This window comes from Anomalospiza imberbis, chromosome 13, assembly GCF_031753505.1.
Source record: "Anomalospiza imberbis isolate Cuckoo-Finch-1a 21T00152 chromosome 13, ASM3175350v1, whole genome shotgun sequence".
In the NCBI taxonomy this organism is placed as follows: Eukaryota; Metazoa; Chordata; class Aves; order Passeriformes; family Viduidae; genus Anomalospiza; species Anomalospiza imberbis.
Genome location: NC_089693.1, coordinates 86,753 through 100,326, shown reverse-complemented (window position 1 = coordinate 100,326; position 13,574 = coordinate 86,753). Strand labels below are relative to the sequence as shown.

Below are 13,574 nucleotides of genomic sequence, written 5' to 3'. Positions count from 1 at the left end.
AAATGCAGCTAGTTAATGCAGAAATACTGAAGATACCATGAGCAATTTACCAATGGGAAACACTGGGGGTAGACGAAACAGTTTGAAAGCCCATGGAAAATCAATGCATAGAGCCATGCTCTCTTTTGAAATTCTTAATGTTTTTGGAAGCTGCCCACAGTTATGTTAAGACCCACTTTAAGAAATTTTGAGTGTTTGTCCCCTGCAGAGCCAGTCTGGAAGGTTATTTCAAGCTGAACACTTAAAGGAATCACCCATGTCTGCACCTTGGAAAACTTAAGACAGAGAGTTAAAGCAAGATTCCCAAGACAATAACATGAATTATTTACAGTATGCAATTTTTTGCTGGATTTCAAACCCATCTGTCTGCAAATCTGCCTGAAGATTACCTGAAGGAGGGCGCAGGCTGCATTATTCTACCATGCACTCTGAACAGGAGGGGATGTGCTGGATTACAGCTCACACTCACCTCCGGATCTGAAAGTATCTCGGCAAACTTCTGGTAAGTGAAGGTCCCTGTCTGCAGGACCAAGTCTCCTTCCTGGTCTGAGCTCTGACCACAGAGGATCAGTAGTTTGTGGGCTGATGAATCACACACAAGTGAGCGGACCTGTTCAGACAGGAGATGAGAAAGGGCTGCCGTCAGAATTTACCTGTACTCCATGCCAGCACCCAGAATCCCAATCCCACTGACAGGTGATAACTCACATTATTCACAAATAGCCTGCGTTTTCTACATACAAGGAAGTTGCTTACTGAAGAGGGAAGACACTGCTACTGTCTGCCCAACACAGCTCCATGTCACATCAGTTACTGTGTATATCCTGATTACTGGCAGGACCAGAACACCTGGCCTTTTCACCACACCTTGCAGCAGACTGGCAGCAGGTTTGCACTCTCCAGAAGGTACAAAGTATGATAATCATGACCTCCATGTCAAGCAAGGGCAGGAGAGCTGATGTGGAGAGAACTTGCTGGCATATCTGGTCCTTACCTCAGACACGATGCTGTCCACATTAGGATTTACCAGGATCACCGTATCCAGGGTGTCACTCCGGTGATGGAGAGTTCTTTGGCCTGAGGAAAGATAAAGGATTCAACAGGATGAGAGAAGCTGATAAGACAGCATCCAGCTACTGATACTTTAGCCTCAAAAATTCCACTTCAGCATGGGTTTGATTTGCAAGGCTTCAGTTTGCATTCAAGACCCAGTTTGATACCCAAGTCTCATAAAACAGAGCAAACTCTTTTCAACAACAAGGAAAGAAATCCTTCTTCTGGATCAGCATGCTCAGCTCCAACATATTCTGAAGTCCATAGAACCAGGCACGTTGAGCTGCCTGCCTGTGCCAGATGGTTGCGTCTGTCAATACTGGCGCAGATAAATTTCTCCTTTCCAGACAGAAGTGCCTTGCCTCATCACAGCTACCACAGAGAGGTGTCTCTAGCACTGTCCAAACCCTAGTCACCACAGGGCTCTGTGAACCAGTCAGTGGGTGCCAACTCAGCTTTCACTGGAGTGGTGCAGCACTGGTAACAAGTCTCCACTCATTCGTAACAGTTTTTTTCTTTAATGAAGCATTTTTCTTTAATCCAAATGTGCACTCCTAAGCTGATGCTATGGGAAATACCTAGACAACAAGAATTCTCATTCTCCTGTCAGAGGCACAAATAGGAAACAAGACAGGACTCTGCTCTCTCTCTATATTTACAGAAAAAAAAAAAAAGGAGAAGCCAAAGAGCAAGCAAGATCCTGAGAGTGTAGAAAAGCGATTTTGCTCACCTTGGCATGGGCATTGTACAGGTATTTGGCAAAATGCTACCATAATTCCAGGGCCCTATTAAATTATTAGACAGAAGGGTAGTGAGTGTCTGCCACGCTGACAGCCAGGACCAGAGCCACTGCTGTATGTCCACATCAGACAGCTCTGGGATGCAGGACATCACACAGCACCTTCCTGCAGCATTTCCCTGGTCACTGTAGGCAGCACAGAACCTTTTTTGATTACAGTCTTTGCTAATACCTACCTCTGGACATTACATCCACTCAAAAAGCCAGGCACTTAGAACTTAACTGTTGGAATGTATAATTCATAGGGTTTAAGACTTTCATAGGTTTTAATCCCTCATTTAGATTGGAGGTCCATAGATCTTCACTGAAAATGAACAACTGTTTTTATTTTGCATCTTTCAGACAACTGTTGCTTGCTGACAATGTTTTTTTCCACCCTCTACAACCTCCCATTGTCTCTTTCTAGGCAGATCTCAGTCCTTCTAAAATAGCTCTAGCAATCTGGTGGAAGGACGGAAAGGATGGAAGGTCAATATTCAGCATAGCTTTAAATAAAACTCACTTTACTGGAATGTTTTAGTAGCAATTAATCAGACAGATAAACCCGGAAGGTAGCTTTCAGCCCAAGGAGAGCTAAGCTCTCAGCAGAACTATTTGTACTTGGCATCTCTAGCTGCTTTCTGAACTTGTCTTTCAGTTTGGCAAAAAATTGTCCCTCCAGACTAAAACCAAACCATCATGTGCAAAATGCATCGAGTTCAGTGGCATTTCTGGTACTTGATGTGGAATAGGTACATGGCTGGAGACACTGGGAAGCAAGTCCCTGTGCACAGAAGGGATGTTGCAAGTAAGCTGCCAGGAGCAGCATGGAAGGGTAGGAGGAGGCACAGGTGAGGAGGGCCCAGGAGGTGTTCTGGAGCATTCTGTGCAGCCAGAAGAAACAAAACCCCAGTCATCCTTGAGGTAATGATAATTGTGAAGGCATTGCTGATGTCCCAGAAGTGCTGACAAGGAGCACCCTGGATCCTCAGGGATCCATATAGTGCAGCATCCACACAGCTCCCCCATGCCAGGATGTCCAGTCCTGCTGCTTGGGGCATGCAGAAGAGAAGTGATTTGCCCCAATTTTTCAACATTACTATTGGGACAAAGTGACACAGCCTCTGCCACCTTGGTGCCTGCCCACCCCAGACATAATTTTAACAGTGGTTACCCACATCACTTGGGGAACATCGTGTGGTGCACAGCACCAACACCAGCAGCCTTGTCCTTGTGCCACATGCCAGGGAGGGCTCTTGGGAACAGTGCGATCACCGTGGCCACCTGTGGGCATCTTTCCAGGCCTGTGGGCATGTGCCCAGGTGCTGCAAGGGGAAGGCCAGCCTGTGGGTTGCCAGCCAGGCAGCACTGGTGACAGTGCCAGCTGCAGAAGCAAGGGGCCCATCTGCAGCACTAACAGGCATGAAGACACTGCTTCTCGCTGCCATCCCGCGGTCCCAGCCCAGGCAGCTGGGCTGTCCCCGCTGAGGCTGTGAACAAAGCCTGGCTGTTAGCATTCTGCTGGCAGCCCCTCACCCCTGCAGGGAATGTCCCCTGCATATGGGGAAGAAAGAGAAGGCTCAAGCTGCAGGGCCAGCAGTTGCTGGCAGATGGGAGGGATGAATGGGGAAGGACTGAGTCTTGTGAAGGGCTCTGAGGATGATTAAGGGACTAAATTGTTTTCATACAAGGTGAGGCTGAGTGTGGGGGAGGGACATTTTCAATTTGAATAAATAAATACCTGATGGGAGGGAATGAAGAAGAGGAAGTCAGGCACACTCAGTAGTGCTCAGTGACAGGATGCGAGGCACAAATTAAGACGCAGGCAATTTCATCTAAACATAAGAAAACACTGTTTTTACTGTGAGAGTGGTCAAATACTGAAATAGGTTGTACCAAGAGGTTGTGGAACATCCATCTCCAGAGATACTAAAAACACAACTGGATACAGCCCTGGGAAACCTGCTTTTGCTTACCCTTCTTGAACAAGTGCAATTGGACTAGACAATCCCATGAAGTCCCTTCCAGCCTGCAGCTTACCAATTCTGTGACATGGTGAAGCACTGCATCCCTCCATAGCTTTGCTCCTGACATGATGTAGGACAGATTCCCTCTCTTCAGTTGCAGCAGTTGACTATCAGGAGGATATAGAAGCAGAGCTGTACACATAGGCCATCACCAGAAACATGGACTCACTGCACACACCTGTGCACACCAATACCCCAAACTGTTTTTAAACTAAATTCAGAGGCAAATAGAACAGCACATCAACTCCAGCCTGAACTGCAAACTGTGAGTAAGGCAGCAATACAGTGCCCTAACGTGGCCCATGCCCCAGCCCCTGTTCACCCCAAGCTGGGGCAGTGGCCTTCCCAGCCCAGGGCAGTAGCAGCCCATGCCCAGCTAAGGGCGCACACTCAAGGCCTATGTGAATCCAAGCATTTATCAGGCTGAGAAGCCCTTTGCTGACCACTTTTTCTATACAGCCTGTGGTAGCAGCTGCAGAGACAGAGGATTCAAACATGCAGCTTGGCACACGTCATTCCTCTCGCTAACAAAAACCATATGGACCAGGAACGTGTAGCAGTATGACTGACATTGCAGACATGGTGACTGGAAGCATGCTGTTCAGGTCACTTCCAGGTATTTGTCCTTAGACAAATTAGATTAGAGCTCTATCACAGTGAAATGCATGTATTGCAAATGAGAAAATCCCTCCATTCCATTGACCATACAAGAATATCCTTCTCAGGCTCCTGAAGACTGCCGTCTTCAATTTACCCGGAACAAATATCTGGACACAGCTCATTTCCAGGTGCATTCTGAACACAGATCCCTGACCCTGTGCAGCCCTCTCCAATGATACTCAGAAGCTGCTACATTAAATAAATATCCTCTCTTCAGTAGCATTGCATTTCTCATTTTGTATGAACCCTCACTCTGTGTGTTCAGGCACATTCTGATTTCTGCAATGATCCTTGTGCACATGCACTTCTAGGAAACATTCCCATCCATCATGTCCCCACCAAGGCAGAAAGCCCCTGGTCTTTACCATTTGTTTCTTCAGAGGAGAGTTTCTTTAGTCCCTAGGAACTGCTGTCATCTATCCCTGTGGCCACTGGGATGAGCAAGAACAGAAGTATACAAGAACGAGCACAGAAGATTCACAGGGTGTCATTATTGTATTTTCTGTATTATTCCCCACCCTATTTTTTTTATGCATCATAATATAACCTGAGAATAGCTTTGCACCAAATAAAGATCTTCAGTTAGGGTACACAGTGACATCCAAATTTTACCCTGCCATGAAACTATTAAGCTCTTTTAGGGAGTCTAGAAGATTTAATTTCTCTAGTGTGCTTGATTTTGCTTTTTTTGACAATGAATTTAATGGACACCATGACTGTGCAATTTAGTTGCTGAAGTTCGTCACAGACTTTTCTAGATCTCAGTAACTGCGTCATCTATAAATTTAGCCACCTCCATGCTTCTTCATCATTACTGTACCGATCAACTTTGTATTTAGTAGTGGAAATCATGAAGGCTTTGTACTCTGAATGCTGCACAAAGATGACCATAGATTTGTTTGCTAACTTGATGTCTGTCTTTTAAGTAGTTTTGACTCATGGCATTACTTGCCTTTTACCCACACAAAATGCTTGCTGGATAACATATGGAAACATTTGAACATGTGGAAAGATTTAATACACAAACGCACCAATGTAAAGTTTCAGAAAAGAGACAGGGCATTTGCCCTCTCCACACAGATCACATAACTTACCATTGTGCAGAAATATCAACACCCTCACCCCAAAGGCCCGCAGAAGACACATACAGCTCCTTCCTACAGGGCAGCCACCCATGGGTGCCTTCTCTTGACCAGGAGGCACTACACAAAACATCCCAGAGGTGGTGAACAACAGCTAATCTGGGCTAGAGGATGGATTTCCATTACTAATGCTGAGAAGGGAAGAAAAGTCAGAATTATTTTTTTTTTTTTTTTAACACTATGTATAGCTCACATACTAGAAGAGCTGAGGACACTCTCCTTGCTGTTCACAATGTTCTCAAGAAGGGCAGCAGAGGAGAAGTTGCTGATCTCCCTTCTCTGGTGACCAGCACTAGTATATGAGGAAACAGAATGAAGTTGCATTGGGAGAGTTCAGATTGGACATTAGAAAATGTTCTTCACCAAGAGGGTGGGCAGCCTTGGGAACAGGTTCCCTGGGGAATTGGCTACAGCACCAACCCTGTCAGAGTTCAAGGGGTATTTGAATGATGCTCTTACTCATATGGCTTAATTTTAGCTAAACCTGTGAGGAGCAGGGAGTTGGACTTGGTGATCCCTACAGATCCCTTCCAAATAACATATTCTGATTATATGGTCCCTTAAGTGTAGAATTTCTTTGGTTATGGCAGAGGATAGCAAGTGAAGAGCAAAGCCACACTGACTCTGGAGTGGGTATGAACTAACCATTCAGGGCTGCTTCTGCAAAGAGACAGACGGAGAGAACGGAGGAGCAGATGCTGTGGGCTTAGTGCTCAGCAGTCAGGCAGAGAGGGCTCTTCTGTGGAGGTCACACTAGGCTGGAAGAAAGGACAGTGCACTGTGACAAACAGGATGCTTGAGAGAGAGAGAGATGATCCTACAAACAGACAGATGGCTGTAGAGGCAGAAAAGGAGGTCATGCTGACAGCACAGATCCTTGTGTTCTGCTACTTTAAATGGAAGAACCTAAAGCCCCTGTAGCTGCAGAATAAATTCTGGGCTCGTCTGAAGAGCTGTCAAGGATAGCTATGCAAGATGCTGCTTGTTATTTTCTTTAATCTTTCAGACCATCAAATCTCAGAGGTCTTATTCTGTTAATCAGGACTGGAAGAACCACACTTACAGCTCACCATGCTGAAACCAGACACCAAGTGTCGGGTCTCACTTTCTCACCTTTGTGAAATGATGCCTTAGGCAAGAGCACTGGGTCATCTTTCAGGTGACTGTGCTGAAATCAGTCACGATGCTCTGACTGGTACAACAAATCAGAGTGAACATGGGGACCAAAAGATGATTAAAGGACTGGCACATCTCGATGAGAGGAGAAGTCAGGTGGAACTGTTTAGCCAATAAAAGAAAACTCAGGGCAGGGATCTCACTTACCAGTCTGTGTACCTGTCTGATACCAGGTGCAAATCTGGGCTGCAGAGCTCCCACAACTTTGCCATCCAGAGGATGGAGACTGCTTGTCTGACCACATAGAAATCAGCCCTTTCCCACCCAAGGTGCATTCTTTATCCCTCATTACCTCTCTTAGGCTTTCCCACACCCTTCCCCCCTCCTTTGTCTCTAAAATTATTTATTACCAGGCCAGGTTCTACCTGTAAAGTGAACGCCAATAATACCTTGATAAAAAATACAGAAGTTTTAGAGTCTGAAAATGTTATCAAGGCTCACAAGCCACAGAGATTAAAAACTGACTCTTCCTCACTTCTGGCTGTCTTAGCTGACATGAACATCCCTCTTCAAGGGGACACTGTTGAAAAGACTCTGACAAGAAGATCCTAGATACTGCTATGGCTCAGTACCTTTTTGCTACACTTCAGCAAAGAGCTGAGCCTGGGATCACATGGTCTTCCTGATGTCTATTGAACAAAGTCCACTTCTGAAGACAGTCAAACCATGCATAGGGTTCTTAGAGTGCATGTATTTGCAGAGCTAGTGCAAGCTGAAAGACTGCCATTTCCTTCACTCTGAAATTACATAACAACACTGAGATAGTAACTGACTCTCATTCTGAGGCTGTGAGGTCTCCAACTGCAGTTTCTTCAGTGCCAATGTAAGAAAAAGGATCCAGCCCCAAATGGTGTCCATTCAAAGAATGAAACAACACGGTCATTCACCAGCACTCCAGGACTGTACCAAGTACAGCAAGACACAGTTCCTTGGGAGGGAGATTGTCAAGGCCAGAGGAAAAGGAGAAAAGGTTTTGCACTGAACTCTGGGCAGGGTCCTGCCTCTCATCTTGTCTGTGCAGATACACAGTTCTGTGTCCAACTGCACTATGGACCCACTCCTCTGCCAGCCCAGGGCTGCCCAATGTTGTCCAGTAGTGAGGAAAAGGAGCAAATGTGCCCTTGCTGGAAGCAATATCACATTCCCAGCACCTGGAGAACACACAGCTCCTTCCTCTAGCAGGCATCCTGAACAGTGCACAGCTGGCAGATGGGACCAGCTCTGGCTGACGGTGACCTAGAAGCTCTACCAGCTAGTGAGGTATACTCATGAATTTAAAAATGAACACAAAGTCTGCTTTGGCAGTGAGTACATAGCCAACAACTGTGGATTCATCATTCAGGTCCTCATATGGTGGTTCCAGCTCAGGAACTCAAACACAGTTTCTCACATCCCAGGGATATGCCTGGATGTGTTTATCACAATGACAAGACAAGTCCCACTCTGTTCCTCCTTACCATTGAATGGCAGTGTTGTGCCAGATGAGAGGAGACTCTCAGGCAAGGTAAGGAGAGAGACACCACGTGAGGAACACTGTGGCAGCAGCTCTCTGGCCACAGAGAGCAACAGACAACTTTCCCAGGTGTTTCTCTGGAGAAGGCTGTGAGAATATCAGAGAAAAGAATGAGAAACTATTCTTATCTTCACTTGCTGCACCTGTTGTGCACATGTGGATTGTGTCATGGAGATTTGTTTACCAAAGGGTGATTTCTTGATTGGTCACCGGTGATGGTATTTGGATTGATTGACCAATCTGATCTGAGTGTATCAGACTGGCTGTAAGGGTGATGAGTTTCTTAATAATATAGTATAGTATGATATAAGAAAGTGATTGATCAGCCTTCTGGAATAATGGAGTCAATGCTAATTATTACCTGGCTGGGGGCCTGCAGGAACAGAACTCAGCTAGAACTTGGCAGAAACCCCCCCAGGAAAGGGTAAGAGCGATTCTGAGTGCTAGGTGGGTGCTGCTGTGCACACTGGTGCCTAACCACTGCCTGCCAGAGCCTGAGGCAATGCAGCGGTCCCAGAAATTCTGGGCACATCCACTCTTTGTTGCTTTTCCAGAGATGAGCAGAGCAAACAGTTCAGCCAGAGCACTAGGGATCACAGCAAAAGGGCTGTCTCACTGCCTCCTTCCCTCCTGACACAACATGTGATAGTTGCAGTAGCTACTTATTTTTGTAAGCTTATTGGGAAAGTGCTCTAGTTTTAGCTTGCTAGCGTGATTCAGCACCTGAGAATGATGAGGAACTGGCTTCAGACAGTGCTTTGTGGTCCCACAGCAAGTGCTCTGCCTCTCATAGTCTGAAAAAGGTCTACTGTAAAGATTTATTTAATACACTTTCTAGTTTTAGTCTTCAAACACGCTGCAGAAATAGAGAAATATTTATTAGTCAATGGCTAAATCAAAAAATCTATCACCTTAAAGGGGATCTTTAGTGATTTTCTCAGAGAAACTCATTGTGTACCAGCAAAGGGAAACATATTTTTAACAGAAATATGAAAATCATCTGAAAATTGAGAGGCAAGAAACTGCAGCAAAGTGCTGAGCCCCTGTCAGGGAGGGCCAGGGCAGAGCCATGTGCTGTCTGTGGAGCAGTGGAAACCATCACCCAACAGGTCACAGATGCAACCAGGGCTTAAAATGAGGGGGTTTAAACTGCACCTAGAAAAGAAGAGGAAGTCAATGGTGTTTAAGTAGGAATATATTTTTATATGCATGAGTTTTTATTTTAAATGAAAATCTCAAAATAGTGTTTGATGATTTTTCATATTGAGTTCATACAGTTAAAAACACAGCACTACTGAAATAAAGTCCTGTGAATCTGCAATAGGAGATGTGCCTAATCTGGAGGAACTGAATAAACAAAGCACAGGAAAGTACAAAGCAGTGTGCAGAGAGAAGGAAGATAATTCAAACATCTTTATGAAGCAAAGCATTCTATACAGACTGAAAGCACACCCGCACCAATTTATGCCTGTTAACAAGGGCAAATCTCCAGATACTGGCTTTGGCTTTAGCTAATATCCCAGCTGCATACTGAGGGGAATTTGGGGTACACATGGTATATTGACCACCATTGCTCATATTCCTGTTACACTGAAGCTGAGTAAAAGGTAGAGGAGCACCCTCTCTACACTATGACCACACATCCACTAAGGGTCTCTGCCACCGCAGGCCCCCAGCTGGGTAATAATTAGCATTGACTCCATGATTGCAGAAGGCTGATCAATTGCTTTATTATATCATCCTATACTATATTACACTATACTTATTAAGAAACTCAGTAACCCTTACAGCCAGTCCGATACAGCTTTGACCTAATTGGTCAATCAATCCAAACACCATCCAGTGTCCAATTAAGAAATCACCCTTTGGTAAACAAATCTCCATGACACATTCCACATGCGCACAACAGCAGGGCCAGCAAGTGGAGATATTCTCATTCTTTCTCTGATCTTCTCACAGTCTTCCCCAGGAAAATGCTTGGGAAAGTCTGTGCCTGCTCTTTGTGGCCAGAGAGCTGCTGCCACAGGTCTCCTGCTGTGTGGTTCTGTACCTGGACAAAAGGGTGACAGGGATTACCTGTCACCAGGTAATTACCCAGCCCTGACAGGGAGTTTGACAGTGCAGCACAGAGGGCTGAGCGGAGAAGCACACAGCATGTGCAAGAGCATCAGGGGAGCCAGAGCAGAGCTGGTGACGCATTCTGTACTCCTCTGAGGGCTTTATCTCAAGCTTCCAACCAGAACACCCACACAGTTGTCTTCAGGAAGACAAACAGGACAACTAGTCACAGAGACACTTCCACAAAACACTGCTGCATTCCAACTCTCTCAGTGTAAAAGGAGCTGTGACGTGCTAACACCAGAGAAGAAGAGAGCATCTGATTGGGACAGAAAAGGCACAAACTTCAGAACAGCTCAGAGGCAGAGCAAAAGCCTTAAAAGCTGCAGAACTCTGCAATCAGAGAACTTAGTTTAAGAAGCTACAGAAAGAAGACAGCATCAACAAGACAGCTCCACAAAGGAAGAAAAGATTCTTAACAGCAACAGAGTGAAAAAGGGAAATTAATTGAGAACCATACTAGGAGGGACAGAGAAAGGAAAAACACAGCAGTGAGCCAGTAGAAAGAAGAATATCTCTGGGAGGACCAGGCAGCAGTGAAGGAGAACAAGATCTGGTTTCTAGAAACATTGCTGAATCTGTCAGGATGAAGAGGGCTGAGGAATCTGAAAGCATTCTCAGGTTTCCTTTTATGTATTATGCTGGAGATAGTTCATAACTCACCTTACCATACCATTACTGCATGCCAGGAGAACTGTTCATGCTTTAAGGTAAGAGCAGGCTCTGTGAAGTGACTGACTGCCTCCTGGGGATTTACTACAAAGGTGAACCAGCAGCAGGGCAAGAGAAGGAAACAAAATATTCCTTAAGGTGTGGGAGGTTGTGGGCCCTTGCCACATCCCAGGAGATATTTCTGCTAACCACTTGCCTGTGCTTCCCATCTTCCCTCCTCCCTGTGATATTTTCATGCCATCTACAGCTCCTCTCCCAGGCAACCTCTATTTCTGTACCATGTCAGCCATAGCAACCATCTCTTTGCTCCCTAATTGCACATACTGTCTCACTCTTATGCTAAGGAGCAATTTGATTGCTCAGCCATTTTAAAACCACTAATTGAAGATGCAGGTACTCACTTTGGAAACAGTTTCATGTATTTCCAGAAGTTACTGCCTCGCAACTGGAAGTTATACCACCACTGAGATAATTGATAAGGTGAGCACTTCTACCTAGCTTGCCAGGTGCAAGATTGGCCACAAAAAATATTCTGTTCCCTGCAGCAGCTTTGCTGACTCATGTAGGCCTTGCATCCTTCTGCTGAGGAACAGTGTGTGGCATTCACATAAATCAGGAACGAAGCCCTGCACAGAGACATGGCCTCCAGCTGTAAGGAGTTGAAGCTGTGACTTCTTAAATGTCTCCAGCTATATCCACTAAAGAAAACATAAACACAGCTTAAGACACCCTCTTATCTGGTGTCCTCACTCCACCAACTCCTGACAGACTTAGTACAGCTGGTCCCTTTGGAAACCAAATTAATGTTTCCCATTCCTGTGTCAGCTGGACTTCAGCTAGGAGTTGCTGCCAGGCCCTGAAACAGAGGTTCCATAAAACCACTCCCATTGGCACTGAGGCAGTTACCCTGTTCCAGGTTCCAGAGATGAAGACTCCTCTAAGTCATGAAGTTGGACAGCTTATTATCTCTTAATTTTAATAAGAACATGCATCCCAGAACACATGCTCTTACAACCAGAACACAGCACAGACTGAAGAAAACTGCATGTTTCTCTTAGTTGAGAAGTATCTGGGAAATGCTGACTGACTGACTTGGAGGCACAGCTCATGATCTGTTCTCTTTTTTTTTTTTTTTCCCTCAACTGATCAATATGACAAATGAACTGCTTGAGGCAGGGAGAACTTAATTGTATAAAAGAGGAGATGGCTGCACACAGAGGAAAATAACTCTGAGATTTCCTCCTATTTGCCTATTGAGATGCCAAATTTCTGGAAGAGAGTCCTGCCTCTGATTTACAGCAATTGCTTGGACTCTTTAAACCTCATTCCTATTCCATACTATTAACAGTCTCATTCCAAATAGCTTTTCTTCTCTCCCTTGCTTGTTTTTAGGATGACCTGCTGAATGTCAGCCCTCATGAAGATACAGATATTAAACCAGCTGTGAACTCTGAGTGGCTGAAGTGGTTGGTAAAGCTCAGGACTGCATTCTGCTAGCCCTTGAGAAAAAGCAGCTCTCCTCTGCCAAGAGCTTTCTTTGTTGCATCTTGACTTTGCACTCTTGGTTTTAGTTGACCCTTGATAGATGTTTTGCATAGTCTGTGTTCCTGGGATTTGATTTGTGGTGGAGTCCAGCAATAATGAATGTGATACAAAAAGTTATTTCAAAGTTGAGGACTTCAAGGCCTCCTGTCCCTTCTGCCAGCAAACACAGGGCCTGTCCATTTAGCACTGAAGGGAGAGGGCTTTGGAAACAGCCAAGGATGTTTCTAGCAGAGTAGTCCAGGCCATCTTCCCCTCACTCTCCTCTCAGCCACTGCCTCTCACCAGTCTGCTTGAAACAAGCTCACTTAAGTCTTATTTCATCTCAGGAGCCCCTGCTTCCCAGTGCCACTCCATCTAGTCAGGTCCCTTTCAGATTGCAGATTACACAGTGGAATCAGGAACTGAGCTTACTAACCAGGGAGAATAAAAAGGACCAGGAGAGGCTTCCATCACCACAAACGCTTCTCTTAGGGCCTCTCACTTGTTCAGTTCCCTCAGAGCTATGCAGACATGGAAGCCTTCCTTCCCACGCCTCCCTCTTCCTTAGCAATGGTCTTTGCCTTTGAGTGTGAACCAACAGCAAGAAAGAAAAGCCATAACAAATAAAACTCACACATAAATCTAGCAACCAAGAACTGAGGCAAAACACATATTATGCTTATACCTATTAGCCTGCAAGTTGATTCTTCAGAAAGATGCTACGTGGGTCAAAGACGCAGAGAGCCACCCTATCCAATGCTTTACTGTTGTGCAAAGGATTCATTTTTGATTGAGGCCATTGACTTCTTACATGGCTTGGGTAGTGTCTACATTTCTGTCTAAGTACTGCAACTTAACTTACCCCTCTTAATCCATTTTTAGCAATTTATGTTTTCAGAACATAAATCTAG

The 13,574-nt window shown here is 45.2% G+C and overlaps 1 protein-coding gene and 1 long non-coding RNA gene across 7 annotated transcripts in view; one reads left to right on the top strand and one right to left on the bottom strand.

Annotated features, from left to right (window-relative positions):
- MAP1A (microtubule associated protein 1A) overlaps window positions 1–13,574 on the bottom strand; it is a 56,417-nt gene that overhangs the window by 14,057 nt on the left and 28,786 nt on the right. For 4 of the 6 annotated variants that reach the window (XM_068203375.1, XM_068203376.1, XM_068203378.1 and 1 more), the window contains 2 exons: window positions 995–1,077; window positions 470–610 (listed from right to left, as the gene is read on the bottom strand). In XM_068203375.1, coding sequence (XP_068059476.1) covers window positions 470–610; window positions 995–1,077 — 224 coding nt within the window. The remainder of the gene's footprint in view (window positions 1–469; window positions 611–994; window positions 1,078–13,574) is intronic. The other 2 variants (XM_068203377.1, XM_068203380.1) reach the window with 1 other exon arrangement.
- LOC137481601 (uncharacterized) lies at window positions 9,863–12,801 on the top strand. The gene is made up of 3 exons (XR_011003566.1): window positions 9,863–10,001; window positions 10,376–11,177; window positions 12,532–12,801. It is a non-coding gene; the product is annotated as an uncharacterized lncRNA (long non-coding RNA).